This window comes from Doryrhamphus excisus, chromosome 5 (genome assembly GCF_030265055.1).
Source record: "Doryrhamphus excisus isolate RoL2022-K1 chromosome 5, RoL_Dexc_1.0, whole genome shotgun sequence".
Lineage (NCBI taxonomy): Eukaryota > Metazoa > Chordata > Actinopteri > Syngnathiformes > Syngnathidae > Doryrhamphus > Doryrhamphus excisus.
Window position 1 is genome coordinate 3605575 of NC_080470.1, and position 16399 is coordinate 3621973.

Below are 16399 nucleotides of genomic sequence, written 5' to 3' on the forward strand. Positions count from 1 at the left end.
CATGTTCAAATGAAATAAAACCATTACCATTACCATTAGTTAGTATGCGGTTTCGAACACAGCCATTGTCTTTTTGCCACTTACCTCCAATGGCAGTATCCAATGGATCTCCAGTGGTTACTTGGCCAATATGCTTATTTCTGTAAGTGGGGTGGATCGTACAAATATACGAAGTGTACGGACTCAAACCGGTAACAGTACATCCAATAGGGTCTGGGTGTTTGCTTGCCATACCTGAAAAGTATATTATTTACTTCTTAAAACACATTTAATGTCAACAACACCAGCGTCCATATGGCTTACTTACTTTTTCCAGACTTCTTCTTTTCCTCTATTTGAGGCACACAGCTGCATTCATATGATAGTTCTTGAAATTCAGAAGCGATACCTCTACAATTTTGACTTTCTGTCGTCCACTCCAGTTCGATGGATTCAGGAGTCACATGAGAGTTTGTAATTTGTATCTGAAGATCTGTGGATGAGGAACAAAACATCTTTAAGGGCTGAAAAGCTTATTTTGCAAAGTCGTCGTTTGAGGCTTATTCCAACGTACCGCAGTCAATCCTGACCAGGAGAGGCGGTAGCGTTGCGATGGTGACATTGTGCTCCATGATGTGACCGGTACAGTTGTAGTTTGTGAAAGGTTCGAGATGAGACACATTTATGCTGACTTTACTGACGTCCATGTCTGAGGAGAGACATAAGTCGATATCGGTATGGGTCACAAAGTGCTGGAACTTATATATACAGTAAACCTCGGATATATCGGATTCAATTGTTCCCACTGGTTTTGTCCGATATAAGCGAAATCCGTTATATGCATATACCGGAAAATGTCCGTTTTACGCATATATCGGATTTAGATCCGATATATGCGTAAATCGGATTTTATCCGTTATAAAAAGGCACTTCCTTGACTATGTTTCCAATGTACCTGGACGCGCAGGCAACGCTGCAAACGCTGCAAATGACGTCGTATAGCGGCCTGTCACGATTCGGCGAATCGGAGCGCCACGATGCGGCCATCCGATATATGCGAGGGAAATTTCATGGAAATGCATTGGAACGGGACTGGAGATTTTGTCCGAAATAGGCGAAATCCGTTATAAAAAATCCGATATATGCAATGAATTTTTATTGGAAATGCATTACAGAAAAATTGGTTCTTTTTTATCTGTCCGTTGTGAGCAAATTTCCGATATATCCGAGTCCGATATATCCGGGGTTTACTGTATATATATTGTATATATATATATTGTATTGTATATCTAATTTATTTTTTCCCAAACTTAAGGAGCCAAAAACTTACCACTTCCACACGGAATAGGATAACTTTTTTCCTCTCTTTAATGTCAGATATGCCATAGCTGACTTGCATGCAGTGTTAAGGTAATGTATGTAATGCGAGGTAATGTCTCAATGTTTTGTGCCATTACTGCTGCCTAGTGACCAAAATACTAATAATACCGGACTAATAACAGACCATAATCTACCAGGAAACAGCAGTCATGTATTAATTAATTTCTGAAAAAACACAAAAGGGCCAACCGTGAATCCGTTACGTGGTTTCTGCTGTGGAATAATATTTGAACATTGATATTTATTGTTATTTCTCATTTCCACAGCTCTGTCAATTGTGGAACCAATTAACTGAGATAAATAAGGGACAACTCTATCAATAATTCAGAAGATGCCTTCAAATACATGCTGTTGATATGCAGTATTCCACACCGGTCACTAGGTGTCAGTAATGTTACATAGATAAATAGATAAACATAGATAATAATGCCGCTCATGTCTTATTTATGTCTCAAATGGCTTATTGCATGGCTACTTTATCGGGTGATACGAGTGTAAAAGTGACTATAGGGGTGTTATTTCATGTCTAGAGTGCTCTAATAACGCTGAAATCCTTATTTTGAAGGATGCTCTACAAACGTGTGTAAAAGTGACTATAGGGGTGTTATTTCATGTCTAGAGTGCTCTAATAACACTAAAATTCTTATTTTGAAGGATGCTCTACAAACAACAAAAATGTATATTTATTTACAAACAAGAAAACTAATTGTATGGCTACTTTATTGGGTGATACGAGTGTAAAAGTGACTATAGGGGTGTTATTTCATGTCTAGAATGCTCTAATAACGCTGAAATTCTTATTTTGAAGGATGCTCTACAAACAACAAAAATGTATATTTATTTATAAACAAGAAAACTAATTGTATGGCTACTTTGTCGGGTGATACGAGTGTAAAAGTGACTATAGGGGTGTTATTTCATGTCTAGAGTGCTCTAATAACGCTGAAATTCTTATTTTGAAGGATGCTCTACAAACAACAAAAATGTATATTTATTTATAAACAAGAAAACTAATTGTATGGCTACTTTATTGGGTAATACGAGTGTAAAAGTGACTATAGGGGTGTTATTTCATGTCTAGAGTGCTCTAATAACGCTAAAATTCTTATTTTGAAGGATGCTCTACAAACAACAAAAATGTATATTTATTTATAAACAAGAAAACTAATTGTATGGCTACTTTATTGGGTAATACGAGTGTAAAAGTGACTATAGGGGTGTTATTTCATGTCTAGAATGCTCTAACAACGCTGAAATTCTTATTTTGAAGGATGCTCTACAAACAACAAAAATGTATATTTATTTATAAACAAGAAAACTAATTGTATGGCTACTTTATTGGGTGATACGAGTGTAAAAGTGACTATAGGGGTGTTATTTCATGTCTAGAGGGCTCTAATAACGCTGAAATTCTTATTTTGAAGGATGCTCTACAAACAACAAAAATGTATATTTATTTATAAACAAGAAAACTAATTGTATGGCTACTTTATTGGGTAATTCGAGTGTAAAAGTGACTATAGGGGTGTTATTTCATGTCTAGAGTGCTCTAATAACGCTAAAAAAAACACTTTTGAAGGATGCTCTACAAACAACAAAAATGTATATTTATTTATAAACAAGAAAACTAATTGTATGGCTACTTTATCGGGTAATACGAGTGTAAAAGTGACTATAGGGGTGTTATTTCATGTCTAGAGTGCTCTAATAACGCTGAAATTCTTATTTTGAAGGATGCTCTATAAACAACAAAAATGTATATTTATTTATAAACAAGAAAACTAATTGTATGGCTACTTTATTGGGTAATACAAGTGTAAAAGTGACTATAGGGGTGTTATTTCATGTCTAGAGTGCTCTAATAACGCTGAAATTCTTATTTTGAAGGATGCTCTACAAACAACAAAAATGTATATTTATTTATAAACAAGAAAACTAATTGTATGGCTACTTTGTTGGGTAATACGAGTGTAAAAGTGACTATAGGGGTGTTATTTCATGTCTAGAGTGCTCTAATAACGCTAAAATTCTTATTTTGAAGGATGCTTTAACTACAAAAATGTATATTTATTTATAAACAAAAAAATACTTATCACGGTCGGGTCTGGAACCAACTGACTGCGTTAAACGAGGCATGACTGTATATCGACACATTAATGTCACAGCTAGTGTATCTACTTACCCTCACAGACGTAAACAGTGGAGTGATTGGTGCACTTGGGGGGTAAATAGGCTGTGATATTTGAAGGAATTGTCATGGTAAAATTCTGCTTTATCTCATCTGGAGTTAAAAAAACATCTGTAAAAGACAACCAACAGGAAGTAAGTGTGAAAACAGGTCGCCATGATGTACCTACATCGTTGAACATTACTATACCAGCACTGAAGAACGTCGTCAAGTCGTAGGGAGTACAATTTCTTGCAAATATTAAGTTTGTTGTGAATTCAGAGCAAATGGCGCTATAGGCCGGCCTGATGCACACGTCATTGCCGGCGATCTCCATATGAAAATCTTCAGGAAGTGACAGTGAAGTGCTGATGTTCCACTCAGAAGACAACCAAAGACAACCATTGGCGGTGTCATTGGTGACATCACTTTTATCTATAATATGCATGGAAGTGTCTCATTAATAAATGTCTGATATTAACTGCAAATATCTTATTTTACTCACGTATATTCACTGTAAACGTCTTTGGTATCGGGTTTGTAAAGTTGCAAAGAACTCCTTGTTTTGCTTCCTTGTCGTCGCCACTGCGATATGTAACGCTGTGCTCATATCCAGTGCAGGGTTTCAGGTGCGTGACGTTGACCGATGTGGTGTTCGAGTTTCTTGTCAGCGGCAGGCCGTTTTCGATCAAAACAATGTCGTACATGCCAGCGGCAGAGCTGATGATGTTGAACCTAAAACCGTACTTTATCGGTGTCACGGTGTAGGAGCCTGTACGGTGCAAAAACACAACAATGTCAATCTTGAAAACCGGAACAGCAGGAGATGTTTAATTAATTTACAGGTAATCCTCGGGATACAAACCAAACCAGTAAACAGAGGATCACCTTAAGGCGAATACTACTCACACTGGATGGTTTCAGAGGCTGTATATTGATGGGAAAAAGGATAGGGACAATATCAGCTCATCCTCACATAATATGCTAAACGATCATTCAAAATAAAGACAAGACTCACTGTTTGTGGCCTCCGTGTCATTGGAGATCCGAGGAACGTTTCCTGGAGGTTGTACCGGGCTTGTGTTTGAATCATTTGAGTCTGAAAAGAATGTGATTCATGAGACGATGAAGATGTCACACGCTTACATTAGAGGCATTACACAGGCTTTTAATACACATCTCTCTATACCGTTGTACAAATTTAGCAAATTTTACTGAAGAAAATGTTTTTATAATTATATAAACATTTATTATATTTTAATTATATATTCATATAATTCATATAATTAATTTAGAGAATTTATTTTTAAAAAATTATATATTTAATTATATATTTTAATTCATAATATTTTATAATGATCTAATTCATGACAGTGGCAACATTGAACAAACACTGAAGATTTTAAACAGCTCAGTAGCTCATTTTAAATAGCAAATTTTACTTAAAAAAATGTTTTTTATAATTATATAAAAATTTATTATATTTTAATTATATATTTATATAATTAATAATTAATTACTTTATATAATAAATTTATAGAATTTATAATGATGTAATTATTGGCAACATTGAACAAACACTGAAGATTTTAAACAGCTCAGTATCTCATTTTAAATAGCAAATTTTACTTAAGAAAATGTTTTTTACAATTATATAAATAATTATTATATTTAAATTATATATTTATATAATTAATTACTTTATATAATTAATTTATAGAATTTATAAAAATGTTTATATATTTAATTATATATTTTAATTCATAATATTTTATAATGATCTAATTCATGACAGTGGCAACATTGAACAAACACTGAAGATTTTAAATAGCTCAGTAGCTCATTTTAAATAGCAAATTTTACTTAAGAAAATGTTTTTTTACAATTAGATAAAAAATTATTATATTTAAATTATATATTTATATAATTAATTACTTTATATAATTAATTTATAAAAATGTTTATATACTTAATTATATATTTTAATTCATAATATTTTATAATGATATAATTAATGACAGTGGCAACATTGAACAAACACTGAAGATTTTAAATAGCTCAGTAGCTCATTTTAAATAGCAAATTTTACTTAAGAAAATGTTTTTATAATTATGTAAAAAATAATTATATTTTAATTATATATTTATATAAGTAATAATTAATTACTTTATATAATTAATTTCTAGAATTTATTTAAAAACTTTATATATATTTAATTATATATTTTAATTCATAATATTTTATAATGATATAATTAATGACAGTGGCAACATTGAACAAACACTGAAGATTTTAAATAGCTCAGTAGCTCATTTTAAATAGCAAATATTACTGAAGAAAATGTTTTTATAATTATGTAAAAAATAATTATATTTTAATTATATATTTATATAATTAATAATTCATTATATAATAACGTTAAATACTATGGATTGTCACTCACCTGATATGTTTTGACCTGGAAATGAAAACAAAGAAGTACTCGTTTTAAAAAAAAAAGCACATCATTGTTTGTCAAGACACAACTTTAGTACATTTGCATACAGCAATACATGGAATTCAAACATGAGAGGTGTTCATTTCAGGACATACACTTTTTTGTATGTTTATATTGGTAGTATATATATATATATATATATATATATATATATATATATATATATATATATATATATATATATATATATATATATATATATATATATATTTTTTTTTTTTTTTTTTTTTTTTTTTTTTTTTACTATTATTTAATTTTACAGACTTCATTGCTTGTGGTAGAGTGCTGTATAATTCCATCTGTTGTTGTCCGTATTTGTGTTTTTATTGTCAATTTATTAGCCCACTTTTTTCCCCTTAAGTGTTAACATTTATATATAATTTTCTGTATTGCATGCGTCTAATCTTGAGCATTAAAAAAACAATAACTTCTTATTGATTAAAATAAGATGCATACAGTCCCGTTAAGAAGTGAATCGTAAAAAAAAAAGAAGAGAGCAAGCGCCACATAGCCAAAATCATCATTTCAGAAAGCAGACCACAATTTCCTGCTTTGCACGCCCACATTTGGTTTCACTTTAGAAAAAAAAAAACACAAGTTCACATTGATTTTTTTTTTTAAATTACTAGTTGAAAATAATATCCTGAAAATATACAAACTTGGATGTGATTAACCTGTAGGAGGTAATGAAACATTGGGTGCACAAAAGTCAACAAGTGATGGGTTTGAACTGCGACAATCAGGATGTGGTTTTGCTCTGGTGATGCATGCTCCTCGCACTGACATTTCACCACCTAACGCTTTGTCTTGTCGTTCCGCAGTGAAAAGCTTTCACATGTCGATACACTGAGCGGGTATCGCCGTCTGTACGCTTCTATTATTTTTATTCCGCCATCAAATGATTTTGTATTTCAGCATTTCGACAAGTACACTCACTTGAAGAAACCGATTTAGTTGGTACAGCCGGCCCAACATTTCTGAACTACAGTCACTTCTTCATTTTTGTGCTTCCCCTTTTTTTCCCCCCCACTTCTCAAGTCATTTACTTGAGTTCTGAGTCTGTCTGCTCAGCCCTCACTCAGCTCCATTCAGACAGGAAGTGAGGACAACACTGAATGCAACACGGAAGTGGTCAAGCTGGTGTATATAGTATAGTATATATAGTATATGTACGCCACCAGGACCAGTATAATATATGCTATATAAAGGACTGACCATTCTATGGTTAACATTTGGGACGAGTGGTTAGCGTGCAGGCCACACAGCTACAAGACCGGGGTTCAATTCCACACTCAAATGACGATCATGTGCAGATGATCCAAAATCAACTGACTTGTTTGGCCCTGAATCAAGTGGACTATAAGTATAAATATTCAATTAAGTTCCCTTATGGGCGGCACGGCGATCTAGTGGTTAGCGCGCAGACCTCACAGCTAGGAGACCAGGGTTCAATTCCACCCTCGGCCATCTCTGTGTGGAGTTTGCATGTTCTCCCCGTGCATGCGTGGGTTTTCTCCGGGTACTCCGGTTTCCTCCCACATTCCAAAAACATGCTAGGTTAATTGGCAACTCCAAATTGTCCATAGGTATGAATGTGAGTGTGAATGGTTGTTTGTCTATATGTGCCCTGTGATTGGCTGGCCACCAGTCCAGGGTGTACCCCGCCTCTCGCATGAAAACAGCTGGGATAGGCTCCAGCACCCCCCGTGACCCTCGTGAGGAAAAAGCGGTAGAAAATGAATGAATGAATAAATGAAAAACTACAATAACACCTTGTTTAGTGGTGAGCACAAGACCCGAGTTTGATTCCACCCTCGGCCAAAACATTGAGACGTTACCTCGCATTACATTACCTTGTTGCGGCATTAAATCAGCCATGGCATATCTGACATTACAGAGAGGAAAAAAGTTCTCCCATTCCGTGTGGAAGTGGTACATTTTTGGCTCCTTAAGTTTTTAAAAAATAAATTAAGAGGCCAACCGATTAGCTCGGTGGGCTGCACGGTGATTAAGTGGTTAGCACGCAGGCCCGCAGCTAGGAGACCGGAGTTCAATTCCACCCTCTCTGTGTGACGTTTGCATGCTCTGCCCATGCATGTGTTTTCTCCGGGTACTCCGGCTTCCGGCTACCTCCCACATTCCAAAAACATGCTAGGTTAATTAGCGACTCCAAATTGTCCATAGGTATGAATGTGAGTGTGAATGGTTGTTTGTCTATATGTGCCCTGTGATTGGCTGGCGACCAGTCCAGGTGTATTTTCCCAAAAGTCAAAAGAATCATCAAGATGTTTTCTGGCAAAATTGAGACGAGCCTTAATGTTTTTTTTTTGTTAATCGGGGTTGAGGTCTTGGAATTTTTCCATGCAGGCCGTTTTGGTGTCTTTCTTATGGTGGACTCATGAACACTGACCTTAACTGAGGCAAGTGAGGTCTGCAGTTTTTGGGATGTTGTTGTGGGGTCTTTTGTGACCTCTTAGATGAGTTGTCGCTGTACTTAAGCGGTCATTTTGGTTGGCCGGATACTCCTGGGAAGGTTCACCGCTCTTACATGTTTTCGCTATTTGTGGATAATGGCTCTCGCTGTGGTTTGCTGGAGTCCCAAAACTTTAGAAATGGCTTTGTAACCTTTTCCAGACCGATAGATCTCAATTAATTTCAGTTTGTTATTATGTAATAATAAAACATTTCATTTAAAAACTGCCCTTTGTGTTCAGTTGTGTTGTCATTGACTAATATTTTGATGATGTCAAAGATGTTAAAAATATCAAATTGGGAAGGGGGCAAACACTCATACGACTGTATAAATAGACAGTGTGTAGTATCCATGGACATACTAGATACTACTATACTACTACTGTTCTAAGATATCAGATTTTTGGTCCAAAAAATATTTGTACATTTTCTCACATCTCAATCAGTAAGAATTAATAAATATGTGATAATACAGCTAAATGAAACATTTTTACATGTCGTTTGTTTGTTAAGCATTCGGATTTCATTCAGCGGGCCGTAAACGCACAGAGAGAGACAAAAGTGAAACTTAATAAAATAACTTATACCCATGACTTATAATATTATTCATTAGTATTAGGGATATCCGATATTGGCCTTTTTTTTGGCCAAAAAACGATATGCTGAAATTGTCCAACTCTCAATGTCCGATATCGATACTGATATGTGTAACATGACTTCTCTTCTGTGGTGGAATGAATACATATGTGTTGTATACAGCATTTTTTAAAATCGGTTTTCAAAATCGGGAAAAAATATGAATATTTTTTATGTTATACATATATATATATATATATATATATATATATATATATATATATATATATATATATGTATATATATATATATATGTATATATATATGTATATATATATATGTATATATATATATATATGTATATATATATATTTATATATATATATATGTATATATATATGTATATATATATATATGTATGTATATATATATATATATATATATATATATATATATATATGTATATATATATATATATATATATATATATATGTATATATATATATATATATATATCGGACATATCAGCATAAAAATAAAAATATTTTTATATATATAGTGTGTACATATAGTATATATATACTATATATATATAGTTTATATTTTTTATAGTATATATATAGTATATATATACTATATATATACACTATATATATAGTATATATATAATTTTTTTAAATAATTTTTATAGTATATATATATATATATGAATGTAATTTTTTAAAATAATGTTATTTTTTATTATTTTTTATAATTTTATTTAAAAAAAATAAATTCATATATATATATATATATATATATATATATATATATATATATATATATATATACAATAAAAACTATTTTTAAAATTAAATAAATTATATAATTTTTTATTTTTTTTATTTTTATGCTGATATGTCCAATAATTATCATTGTGATTCCCAAAAACCAGGCACTCGGCCCGGCTATAAGATAAACGATACAAGAACTTTACTCAAAGATGCCTTATAAATTCAATACATTTAAAGTATTACTCACACGTATTACTCACTTTTTGTCTCATTAAAGTAATCATCATTTACCCTACCAGCGACACCACTCGCCTGCAGTCCTATGAGGAAACACTACATACTACATACCGTGATACCTTTTCACCATGATTGACTGCAGACATACATTGTATGCGGCAAACTTACACACATTTCCACGTTTATCGGCTCGGATCGCAACGTACTTGACGGCCATAAATTCGCACACATACTTATGCCATGTCACACCCACAACCTCATACAAAGCAGAACAGAAACACAACTTTGTCAAAAACGTCACCATATTTGCTCAAGCTGTCCTTTTTTGTGGGCGTACAAACTGTAAATTAAATAATCTCACACTGACTGTTAATAATTAATTATTAAAATAAATTCATAATTTTTTTTTTTAAAGAAAAAGTGACATTCACAAGAAGGGCCTCCCACGCCCTTCGTGAGGGTCAATGGTTACTTACAGTGGGACAAAGCGATGACAGCAGCCCACAGCAGCAGGGTCCTGAGACGACACCGACCTTCCATGTGTGCCCCCAAAACACCCTACACACGTCACCTAGCGAGGGGGGGGGGGGGGGGCGAGAAACAAAAATGACAAAAACTCACACCACCACACTCAACCGGTCCTCATCCAACTACCAACAAGTCAACATGAGGAAAGAACGGAAAGAGGACATTTAAGAGGACATACTAGAAGTCTTATCAGTTGAGGCAGCTTCCTGGACTCGTTCCTCAAAGCCGAAAAACCTCGCCTTGGTCCTCAAGTGAAGTGAGAGTGATGTCAGGCTGAATTAAGCTGCCTTCACCTTAACGTTTGGTGACAGGAAGCTTCATTTCAGCACTGTCACCCAGAACAGGAAGTCCTCATCTAGTATGTGTGAAAGCCATCTGACTGGAAAAAAAAAAAAAATCAGTTAATTTTTTTTTTTTTTTTAAAACACAAATGATACTTTTCCATATTTTATGTTCACTCACATGTGCCTTGCTGGGAATCAGACTTTTAGCGGAATGTTGAGAATGAGGCAACAGGCAAACAGAAGTGAAACATCTCCAAGGTCCTCTTCTTTTGGACTCCGCCCTCCATGTTGTTATTATTTTTTATTCAAAAGATCCAAACTTTATTAATTTCAAGTTGTGTTCATTGATTTAGTTTGACTTTATTTTGCATATAAATATAGTTCTTACATTTAACACCTGCAAATTTTATTTTTTTGAAGGTATGGATATTAATGCTACAGCTAATAGATCACATTTTTAGCATGTCTAAATATGGACTTCCTGTGTTAAGAGTTTCCACATCTTGAAATCAGGAACAATTTGTCACAATGGTTGTTGGTCACATAAACCAACAACCATTAAACTATTTATTCTTCTTTCTCTTTGGGCTTTTCCCTTCAGGGTTCGCCACAGCAAATCAATCTCCTCCATCCAACCCTGTCTTCTGGATCTGTCTCTACCTTCATGTCCTCCTTCACTACAGCCATAAACCTCCTCTGGACATCTCAGTCTGGCCCCTCTGACTTTATCTACGAGGTCTCTAACATGTAATGTCTCTGTGATGTAATTGTTCCTGATCCTATCCATCCTGGTCACTCCCAATGTGAACCTCAGCAACAACATGGTTGGTCTCACCACAGTTAAAACCATTTACAGTGCATTATTACTTGGGTGCACATGTGTACCAGTCCAGGGTGTACCCCGCCTCTCTTGCCTAAAGTCAGCTGGGATAGGCTCCAGCATACCCTTGAGAGCCGACTGAGGATAAGCGGCATGGAAAATAAATGGATGATGTGTGTTATTTCATGCCTAGCGGGCTCTAATGATGTTTAAAAACATATTTAGAAGGCTGTAAACAGGCTTTCTATGCTGTAGCTTTGAATAAATATTCCATTCCAAAAATTAAGAATCCTACTTGAGTCTTGAACCAGTCATGATGTGCTATATATATCACTATATTGACACTTACTATGGTACCCATTATGTCATTGGATGGTCATATCACCCTGTACTTCGGTACGAAGTGCATTATAAAAAAAAAAAAAACAACAACTAAACTGTATTATGGAAAGCAGGAAGTGAACAAATGTAACAGTTACTGATTGACTAATTTCACTAAAGTATAAATATAAGGCATTCAGAAGACGCTTTTAAAGTCATTGTGATGAGATGCAGTATTCCACACTGGTCACTAGGTGTCAGTAATGCAACGTCAGTAATGTTACACTGACTTGTGAGTCTTATTATGTCTTATTTATGACTTATTTTCCATCATTTATTACGTCTTTTGGTCAATACGTTGCTAAATATGTTTGCTAAATACAAGGATGAAGAGTCTTGAACCAGTCATGATGTGTCAAAAAAATAAATAAATAAATAAAAACCTTAAACTGTATTATGGAAAGCAGGAAGTGAACAAATGTAACAGTTACTGATTGTAAAAGTACCAGATGGAGGGGTAGGATTTAATAAGCTGTGCTTCTTCCTACTCCTTTTGGACATGTGGAACTGTGAACTGATTATGGGATGCATTCAATTGTAATCTGATGCATGTTCAAATGAAATAAAACCATTACCATTTCCATTACCTAACGCTAATTGCTACTATTTATACAGTATTTTTATGATAAAATAGATACTGTATCTACTAAATATATTGAAACTGTGACGTGTTCATGCACACGTTAAGTAAGCGGTGACACGTGGAGAGTGTTCAAGTCAAGTAATGACTGACTTCTTCCGTGCAGCCACAACAGTGATAACAGTGGGAGGAGATTAAAGCAAAGACTGCTGCACTTACACCCTGTAGGTGTATTGTGAGTCACTGTAGACAAACAGGTAGAATGTTGTGTAATGGTAATGGTTTTATTTCATTTGAACATGCATCGGATTACAATTGAATGCATCCCATAATCAGTTCACAGTTCCACATGTCCAAAAGGAGTAGGAAGAAGCAAAGCTTATTAAATCCTACCCCTCCATCTGGTACTTTTACAATCAGTAACTGTTACATTTGTTCACTTCCTGCTTTTTCCATAATACAGTTTAAGGTTTTTTTTTTAATAATGCACCTTGTACCAAAGTTGTGTGGGTTTGTTGCCAAAGATACAATTTTGGGCCCTTCATGATTTATTTGACCTATTCCTTTTCCAGGCTTAGATGATTATACAGTATATTATTAAAAAGACGACACAAATGCGTAATGTTCAGTCGTCCTTCACCACTTGAATTATGCAGCTTCACCCTATCAGGGTTTTATATGAATATAATCAATGAATAAATCATGCTGTTGGGTACAGCCTATTAGTGGTCAAACGTGCACATATTTAACCAAATGTATTTTAAAGTTTGACAGTACAAATAAGTCACACTAAAGACACATGCAAAGATATTGATGATATGCTAACAGCTAACAGAATTGAATTGAAGTAAATTGTTGCTCGCCGCCGATGCAGTACAGTACCCCGACTCCGACAGCTGCAAGCCCCCCTCCCCAACAAAACCAACGACAAAAGCCAGCTGTACCCGTGGACCGAAGGAAGGCAGAACCCACACGGAACAAACACCACAGCAGGTGCAACACACTTCAACGAGGACACAAAAACGCCACAGTTGAACGGTGAAGAGCCACGGTCAGTGAATTGATAATTCATTCATTTTCTACCGCTTTTCCTCACGAGGGTCGCGGGGGGTGCTGGAGCCTATCCCAGCTGTCTGTGGGTGAGAGGCAGGGTACACCCTGGACTGGTGGCCAGCCAATCACAGGGCACATATAGACAAACAACCATTCACACTCACATTCATACCTATGGACAATTTGGAGTCGCCAATTAACCTAGCATGTTTTTGGAATGTGGGAGGAAACGGGACAAAAAAAAATCAACAACAAAAAAAACCCTTAAACTGTATGATGGAAAGCAGGAAGTGAACAAATGTAACAGTTACTGATTGTAAAAGTACCAGATGGAGGGGTAGGATTTAATAAGCTTTGCTTCTTCCTACTCCTTTTGGACATGTGGAACTGTGAACTGATTATGTGATGCATTCAATTGTAATCTGATGCATGTTCAAATGAAATAAAACCATTACCATTACCAATACAAGTGCAGAGGATACTATAGGGGTGTTATTTCATGTCTAGAGCGCTCTAAAAATGTTCAAATCTGTATTCAGAAGGCTGTAAACAGGTCTGTGTATTCTCTGTCCATTCAGAGGAGCCATCAGGGGTGCATGAAAAAATGTCCATTTTGGGAATTGTCCTACTTTTTTTGCACTTATTCAGTATCATACTTTTTGCGACAGTAGATTCAGTTCTGATGAATTTTATCCAGGGTTGACTGCTTTTTGTACTTTTTGGCCTAAATTAAGCATTTTCAAGCATAAAAATGACTAATTTCATTAAATATAAATATAAGGCATTCAGAAGACGCTTTCAAAGTCGTTGTGATGAGATGCAGTATCCCACACTTGTCACTAGGTGTCAGTATTGTTACACTGATAAGCCATCACACTCCGAATGCTGACTTGTGAGTCTTATTATGTCTTATTTATGACTTATTTTCCATCATTTATTATGTATTTTGGTTAATATGAGTGCAGCGGATACTATAGGGGTGTTATTTCATGTCTAGAGAGCTCTAACAATGTTCAAATCTGTATTTAGAAGGCTGTAAACAGGTCTGTGTATTCTCTGTCCATTCAGAGGAGGCATCAGGGGTGCATGAAAAAATTTCTATTTTGGGAATAGTCCTAATTTTTTTTTGCACTTATTCAGTATCATATTTTTTGCGACAGTAGATTCAGTTCTGATTAATTTTATCCAGGGATGACTGCTTTTTGTACTTTTCGGCCTAAATTAAGCTGACTTGAGTCTTATTATGTCTTATTTATGACTTATTTTCCATCATTTCTTATGTTTTTTGGGTCAATGTGAGTGCAGTGGATACTATAGGGGTGTTATTTCATGTCTAGAGTGCTCTAAAAATGTTCAAATCTGTATTTAGAAGGCTGTGTGTATTCTCTGTCCATTCAGAGGAGGCATCAGGGGTACATGAAAAAATGTATATTTTGGGAATAGTCCTACTTTTTTTGCACTTATTCAGTATCATACTTTTTGCGACAGTAGATTCAGTTGGGTTGACTGAGAAAGAAAGCCACACTTGATGGGCAGTGACAAGAAATAATAATTAAAAAAAAACATATTTTACACTTCTCCTTTTTCTGTCCTGTGTACAGTTTTTGGATGACTTTGTCGATGCATCTCCTGAGTGCAACTTACAACTTTGGTTAAAATTACACTCCCGCCCACTTCCTCTTGCAGAGTTTGATTTTGCATTGCGTGACAAAGAAAAAAAAAACACGCCCACCTCGTGAATTTCACAACTCACATGTGAGTGTAAAACCGCTCCCAGCCACTGGAGGGCAGTGTGGCATCATGTAGCAACACGGCTCTTCCTTTAGTCCATATTTTTCTCCCTGCTTACTTCGGAAGGGGACAGCTAAGAGTCTGAATGCATGTTTTTTTTTCTCCTCCATACACAAACACATGTACACATACCAGCACACACCCTCAATGCTGCAATTTGGACTCCTTGTGGTTCTTCTCTGCCAGTGACTGACAGGTTCTTAACGAGAGCAGCCCGGAGCGTTTGCCCTCCAGGCCTGTACATCAACCATCAACATACAACGCACGAACACACACGCACCACATTATTGCACACACACCTTGGCTTTCTATGCGGTTATATTTTCATCCAATGACTGACGACGACTCGGGTTTCTATGACACAGCCTGATCCAACACGGAAGGAATGTCAGCCGCTCCATTGTCCGGTTCAGGAGACAACAATCAGGTGACGCCAGTTTTCCCGCTCTTATTGTGTGGGGCGTTCATAACGACACGTCGGAAAACAGAAACCCGGAGCGGCGCATTCTCTCCACCGGGTTATGATTCATCCCTCCGCTCACCTTTGTTCCTTCTTTTTTTTCAGCGGAGGAAAAAAAAAGCCAATTAAAATACTATGTGGATGGATACACGATGAAGAAAGACATAGCTCCTCCGTGACATTCTCTCTACCCCCTGCATGGTGACAGATCTGGTGCATTCACACTCAGGTGAAAAAAAAAAAAAACAGCCGGCTCCCGCCCTCTTTCTGCTATTAAATGTTGATGTGTAATATCAAAAATATATATATACACACACACAACATAAAGGCGAATGCAGGAATCAAACTCTACCCTGGATTCAACCCTGCATACACAAACAGGCCTTGTGTGTTTATATGAGAAGCACACAAAAATCCAATA

General features: G+C 35.3%; 1 protein-coding gene across 4 annotated transcripts in view; it reads right to left on the bottom strand.

The window, feature by feature from the left end:
- The window catches only part of ptprc (protein tyrosine phosphatase receptor type C), a 35365-nt gene extending 19441 nt beyond the window's left edge, over nt 1-15924 (bottom strand). Inside the window, exons 1-12 of one of the 4 annotated variants that reach the window (XM_058072319.1) lie at nt 15818-15924; nt 10788-10988; nt 10558-10652; nt 5970-5984; nt 4545-4625; nt 4436-4453; nt 4032-4298; nt 3737-3961; nt 3542-3658; nt 554-688; nt 308-472; nt 85-234 (exon numbers count right to left, since the gene is read on the bottom strand). In XM_058072319.1, the coding sequence (XP_057928302.1) occupies nt 85-234; nt 308-472; nt 554-688; nt 3542-3658; nt 3737-3961; nt 4032-4298; nt 4436-4453; nt 4545-4625; nt 5970-5984; nt 10558-10621 (1237 nt within the window). In that variant the 5' untranslated portion in view covers nt 10622-10652; nt 10788-10988; nt 15818-15924. Of the gene's footprint in view, nt 1-84; nt 235-307; nt 473-553; nt 689-3541; nt 3659-3736; nt 3962-4031; nt 4454-4544; nt 4626-5969; nt 5985-10557; nt 10653-10787; nt 10989-11071; nt 11165-15817 lie in introns of those variants that run through there. The other 3 variants (XM_058072317.1, XM_058072320.1, XM_058072321.1) reach the window with 3 other exon arrangements.
- Between the last annotated feature and the right edge of the window lie 475 nt (nt 15925-16399).